The 7,230-nt window shown below is 33.2% G+C and overlaps 1 protein-coding gene across 1 annotated transcript; it reads left to right on the top strand.

The window, feature by feature from the left end:
* Positions 1-947: 947 nt before the first annotated feature.
* On the top strand, positions 948-1,160 carry HELRODRAFT_85277 (hypothetical protein; the record flags this gene model as incomplete). The annotated part of the gene is made up of 1 exon (XM_009026026.1): positions 948-1,160. A coding segment is annotated over one exon (213 nt), but the record flags the coding sequence as incomplete, so codon positions are not given.
* Between the last annotated feature and the right edge of the window lie 6,070 nt (positions 1,161-7,230).

The raw sequence follows: 7,230 nt of genomic DNA, 5'->3' as shown, positions 1-7,230 counted from the left end.
GGTATATGGTACCGGTCCAGTTAGAAATGAGGGTAATTTCAGAGAACTACTTCAGTTTAGGGTCGATGCTGGAGACCATGTTCTTGAAGAACATTTAAAATCATCTAAATCAAATGCGACATACATAAGCAAAACGATTCAAAATGAAATCATAACCACAATTGGCGATATTATTACAGATACTATTGTACAGAGAGTTAAAGCAGCCAAATTTTATTCAGTTTTATTTGATGAAACAACTGACATATATGGTATTGAGCAATTGTCTTTGAGCTTACGATATGTTTACAACGGCCAGGTTAGAGAAGATTTTGTTGCATTTGTGGATTCTCTAGAGGATTCATACAAAGATATAGAATCGGAACCAAAATTAACCGGAAAAATGTTAGCCGGCTCAGTGTTACGTTTACTAAAAGCGCTAACTTTAGATCCACAGCATTGTGTTGGTTGTGGAACAGATGGATGTTCTGTCATGACATCTCAGTCATGTGGTGCAGCTGCAGAAATATCAAAAAAAGCTACATCATGTATTCATTGTGTTTGTACTAACCATGGACTGAACTTGAGTTTATCTAAAACATCCGATGTACAAGCTATAAGAAATGCAATGGGCACTATTAAGCAAACGGCTTCCTTTTTTCGCGCATCGGCCAAAAGAAAATTAGTGCAAAGAATAATGATTAAAAATGAAAGTCAAAATTTGAGACAAAATGTCATGCCTTTATGTGAGACACGTTGGGTTGAACGCCATGATTCGATTATCAGTTTTAGACAGTCCCTGCAATATGTTCTAGCTTCTTTAGAAAATATTGCTAATTGGCATGACAGAGAAACATCATCCAAAGCAAAGACGTTGTTATCGGCTTTAACTGATTCTAAATTTTTAATAGCTTTGTACTCAATTGCCGATCCATTAATTCTAACTAAGCCACTAAGCACTGTTGTCAATATTGTGCACCATGCCTGTTTCAGTAGCAACGGCAGAACGTTCATTTTCTACCCTGAGGCGGTTAAAAACGTGGATGCGCTCCAAAATGAATGAGGAAAGACTAACGGGATTAGTCTTAATGAACATTCATCGCGATATTGAATTAGATATTGAAGACATTATAACAAGGTTTGGCCGAAAAAAATGTAGAAAAATGACATTTGTCTTGTAAATATTTCATGTATATAATAGAACAATGTTTTGAAGAATGTTTTTCAATTTAAAAAAAATCAAGAAGTTGAAGTGTTTGGCTTTTTGTTATTTATTTCATAAAATATCAAACCTCAGTTCAAAGTGGGGGGGCGATCGCCCCCACCGCCCCCCCTCTGGATCCGCCATTGCCTTGCAAATTTTTTTTATTTTTGTTTTTATTTTTGTTTATTTGGTTCATTCAATTTAGTTGATTGATTGATCGGTTGATTGATCGGTTGATTGATCGGTTGGTTGATTGATTGACTGACAGACTGGCTGGCTGGTTGACCGACCGACCGACTGACTGATTGTTTGATTGATTTATCTCATAGTATTGTATACATGAGAAAAAATCCGATTAAGCCAACCTACGGCTTCAGTAAGCCACTGTTTTTCACCTGACAAAAGCAATTTCTATATTTATACTGACAAAAATAATTGTGATATGAATATATTGATTTATTTAATGCATTATATGTACAAAAAAGTGCTATCGTAAGAGTTCTATGAAACCCTGTAAACCACTTACATGTAAGCCAACGTATGATTTCAGCAGTCAGTTTCTTATGAGCACCAGCAGAATGTAAAATATTCATTGAATATAATGAAGATAGTTGTTCAAATAACAATTTTGATTTATTTAGGCCGTTTATTTCATAAGCAAACCAATTTTTAACATGATCGAATAGTGTAAAAATAAAGGGTGACTATAGTTCAATCCTACTAAGCCAACCTTCGGCTTCAGTAAGCCACCGGATTTCACCGGACCAAAAGCAATTTTTATATTCAAATTAACAAAAATAATTTAATAATACATAATTCTATTTATCATTATTAAAATTAAATAGAATTACTACAATGTTTTAAGCATATTAAATCAAGTAAATATTTCATTTAGTTTGCTCGTTAAAATCCATGCAATTTCGTAAGCCAACAATCCAAGCACGACAAATAGCCCGACCGATAGATCGAATTGATCGATTAGTCTTATTATTCTAGTTATGTGGTTTGGAGCAAGGGAAGACATTACTGAAAATAATTAAAAGTTGAAAAAATTGAGGTTCTTTGCATATCCCTGCTTCAACCCATAAACAGGTTTTGTATGTTGGTAAATAGGCCTCCCCTTGATCTGAACAACCTAGTTAACAAAGCTGTGGATAATTGCGGTAAAAGTGAATCTAACAATATAACAGTTAAATAAAAGTGAACTTAACAAAATAATTGATGTTGATGGTTTTACCACTGTTTCACGTAAAAAAAGATTTAAACCGTTGTCAAATTATATATTGTTTTCGCGGAAATCCGAGGGCTTGAAAGTTACTGATAGATTTTGATTCAGAAACAATTTTTCAACGTTTGTAGTATCACAATGTGATTGAATATCTTAAAACAATTATTAATGTTGAAACGGTTTCATGCTGTCCTACGTTTAAGAAAAGGAGGGATGATGTCAAGTCGGAAAACCACCTGCTTTCCACTTCTTTTTGATTATGTATCGATGCTAAATAAGTGAATTTGATTACTCAAGATAGTTCATGGCATGAAGGTGTTCGGATTGGTGACTGGTCGTTCAGCGATGATGAAAAACTGGATGAATCTTGTTTATTATTAAAATGTAACTTTTTATCAATATTTTGTGTATGTTTGTTTTCACATGTTTATTAAAAAAACATTTAATTGATGTTTGGTTAGGCAGTTACCGTTTATTTTCTCAATTTATTGTCTTAGGAAATATTTTTTTTAATTAATTTGAACTGGTGTTTTGTCTTGGCCGGGTACTAACTTAGTTGAAGGCATTGCTTTTTTCAGTATCCTTTTCATGAAATTTTTAACTTTCAAGAATGACTGATCCCAAGTTTGCGTGCAGGTCTCGTGAGTGATGTAAGTGAATACACAAAGGCGAAAGGTTTCACTCAGGTTTGCATTTAAATAGATGTATGAAGTTGATATGAAATAGTCTAAATGCCGATTTTGGTGTACTTTTGAGAAAGTCAAATATTTTGTTTGAATAAAAATAATTAGAATATCAAAAAGTATTAATATACACACAACAATTTTAGATTATTTACTAACATAAAAGGATGTACTTTATCAATTAATGATCAACTTAGTAGTCGAATTATGTTTTAAAAATTCACAAAAACAGCCAAGTCATACGGTCTGAAAGATATAGAAACAAATCTACTTTTCGATATATTATATATAGTTTTCATTTAATTCAATTTAAATGATAGTTGTGTTAATCATTCGTGTGGATTTTCTTTATAACTGAAATCTGTAGAGTAAAAGATTTGACCGTTATGATATAATTAATTTGAACTTCTGAATGTTCATGCAAACGCGATAGATGTAATTCAGGTTAGCAGGTACTTCTTAGAATTAAATGCTAATTATTTAAAATAAAACCTCAAACCTATTCATTGCTCTGCTATAAAATGTTATTTATCAACTTTTATAAATAATTAAAATCTTTATACGTAAAAAAAGAAAAATAGAAATGGTTTTTATGTTAGCCCACAAAGAAGATAAATAAAAATTACGGGGAGGATGTTTGTCTGTCGTTTTTATTCGATTTCAACCTTACATTAGTTACATTGATTTGTGGATCAATGTTGTTTGAATGGATGGATTGACGGATGGATGAATGAATGAATGAATGGGTGGGTAGATGGATGGATTGATGAATGAATAATGAACAAACTAATGAACGAACAAAAAACGAATGAATGAATGAATCCTCAGTACGACTTGCATTTTTCATCAAAATTATCAAAACCAATTTTTAAATGAAAAAAATAAATTATACATGATCGATTCGGAAGGCATAAAATTGATTTGTTATCTTTTATTAATGAAAAATTAATCCGCGCCTAATGAAAACAAAACACCAGAAGTTTCAAAAAATAGGGCGGAGACAGCAATATACACTCCATCCAATCAGGCTGCACACAGGTCTATGCTCATTGGTTAAAAGTTGGATGATTGGCATTTCGTTCTTGAGATAAATACTATTTATGAGTGGTCATTTGTAACTTTGCTGTGTAAGATTTTTTAGAACTGGGATTGAGTTTTAATGAAATTTTCATGGATTGCATCTATTCACTGGCCGTCATTTTCAACATTTTGCTTCACAAAGGTATGTAGATTTATTATTCATCGGATAACTTTCACTATTTAACACAAATACATATAATTGAATAATTACTTAGTTGTCATTCATAGTTTAAAATCCACACTCAAAAATCTCTAAAGATCACAACAGGATAAATAAAGCTTAGGCGGACTGCAATCAAAAGTTACAGGCAGTTATAAATACCATTTGCCACACAAAAAGTAGAAAGCAGTAGCAATAGTAACGCCATTCACACAGTTTGATACATTACTTGAATGTGTGGTGGTCTAGCGGCCTAGTTGTACTTCGCTAGCAAATGAACGAGGCAGATTGGAACGTGAGAAGTGATATTTTTAACTGACAGTTGACACCGAAAGTGGCTTTGTTAAAACTCAGAGACGCGTATTAAATTAACGGGTATTGAGTTTTGTTTTGGAATATTATCTTCATTGGTCAGACCGCAAGGGCATGTGGCCTGCTGTCAAAACTAGTTAGTCGGGCGGTTAAAGCCAGGCTTCAGTGTTATATTTTTTGTTGATCATTTTCCCAAGATTTTGAATTTATTTCATGTGAAAAAGGTGCTCTAAGTTATGCAAGACATTCACGATGATAAATTTTAGAATATAATAAAGTTGATACTTGAAGCAAAATCGGTGTCAAAATTGTTAGAGATATTAGGAACATTAGCAGATCCAAAAGATGACGATAGCAAGTAACTTTTGTTGACTGCAGTTTTGTCACTGATAAAAGTGAGTTGTGAGTGAGAATACTGAGTGCTTATAAAAGTGACGATAAGATTGATAAGAACGATTAGAGTATACCTAATATTAATATTAATTAACAGCAATCATAATAATTTTTAAAAATAATTTCCAAATAATCGATAATAATTTTATTAAATTTAAAACCTCATCATTAATTAGTTTCATCCCAAGACCTCTTTTTCTTCGACCCCTCTCCACAAAGTCATGACGTCATTGAGGGTAGCTCCACCCATCTGCCCTGCGACGTGCCCAATAGGAATGGAGTATCATTCTACTGGACCCTCAACAACCGACCAATCAGGAACGACACACGAAGGCACGTGACCGGAAAAGGAAGTGGGGGGCTGGTGATTGAGAGAGTGGACAGATGGTTGGATGAGGGTTCCTTCAGGTGCGTGGCGACCAACGTGGTCAGTGGAGAGTCCATCAGAAGTTCCGAAGCCGTTCTCAACATTATTTGTTAGTTTCGCTGTTTCTCTCTGTGTGTACGTGTATATATGTTGGTGTGTGTGTGTGTGTGTGTGTGTGTGTGCGCGTGTTTGTGTGTGTGTGTTGGTAGTACTATAATGATTGTTTTTTTTTATTTGATACATGGCTTCAGATGTGATGATTAATGCGTTATGTGTGATTATTCAATATCTGTCCGTTCCTAACTGAGATGCAATGATTGTACTGCTTATAAAGTCATGTTGAAAATTCTTCTTGCACATAACTTTATAATGAAGCTAATATAACATAGATTGATTTAACATTGAAATAAAATTATTTGTCGTCTATAACTGATAATAAATTGAAACATAACGAGAGAATGGTGGTACATAAAACATTATCATTCCCACTATTGATGATAATATGTTAATGATGATATCATATCAATAATGATATACAAGATGTTAACGACAATAAACTAATGATGATATCATATCAGTAATGATGAACAAGACGTTAACGATGATAAACTAATGATGATATCATATCACTGATGATATAATGATAATCATGTATATTAACAATGATATCAAGTTAATAATTAGTAATGTCTTGTTAATGATGATATCGTATCATTGATGATATCTTGTTAGTGATGATACAATGATGATAATTAATGCACGGTTGGGAATGTTAGGTAAGGTGATTGAGAAATCTGTCACAGTCACGGCTTAAACAATTCATTTTTCATCGGCGTTGTATGTGCTTTGGTTGTTCTTAACCTACAACCAAATGTAAATATGATGACGTAATGATGACGTCACATTCGTGAATGTTACTGCTATAGTTGAGGATTCGTAGTATCGCTATATAAGTTTCGGTATCGCCGGCATCTTGAAAATTTGTATCGGTATTTGTACCATAATCTTCTTCATCTTCTTCATCGTCATCACCATCATCATCGTTATCATCTTCATAGTCTTCTTCATCATCGTCGTCATCATCACTTTCATCGTCATCATCTTCTTCATCATCACTATCATCTTCTTCATCATCTTCTCCTTCATCGTCATCATCTTCTTCATCATCACCATCATCTTCTTCATCATCATCTTCTCCTTCATCGTCATCGTCTTCTTCATTACCATATTCATCGTCATCATCTTCTTCATTATCACCATCATCTTCTTCATCATCATCTTCTTCATCACCATCATCATCGTTTGGATATCTCGTTGCACTGCGACCATGGAGCGATAAATTGCAAACACGTGATTTCCATGAAGCGTGTCCACTCCACTCGTTATCCGCTGGCGATGATTCATTCGTTCTTTCATTCCTCCATTTTATTCTATCTATCTATCTATCTATCTATCTATCTATCTATCTATCTATCTATCTATCTATCTATCTTTCTATCTATCTATCTATGTGTTCAATAATATAATAGTTTCATTTTTATATGTTCTTTTGTAGATATTTTTGTTCATCGATACAGCGATTGTTTTATCCATTTATTCATCATTCATTTATTTATTCATTCACTCATTCATTTATTCATTCATTCACCTATTCATTCATTCATTCATTTATAACAATCCTTCAATTGTTCTTCCTTCGTTGACGCTTGATTTTTCGTTCATTCGTTTGTTTACAAGCTTAAGTAAGTCTCTGTAATTAAGTCATCCGCCTTTCAAACCACTATCCATTTATCCATCCATTCATCTATCCATCCATTCATTTAA

The sequence above is a fragment of the Helobdella robusta genome, assembly GCF_000326865.2.
Source record: "Helobdella robusta unplaced genomic scaffold HELROscaffold_45, whole genome shotgun sequence".
NCBI lineage: Eukaryota > Metazoa > Annelida > Clitellata > Rhynchobdellida > Glossiphoniidae > Helobdella > Helobdella robusta.
This window is presented reverse-complemented; position numbering and strand designations above follow the sequence as displayed.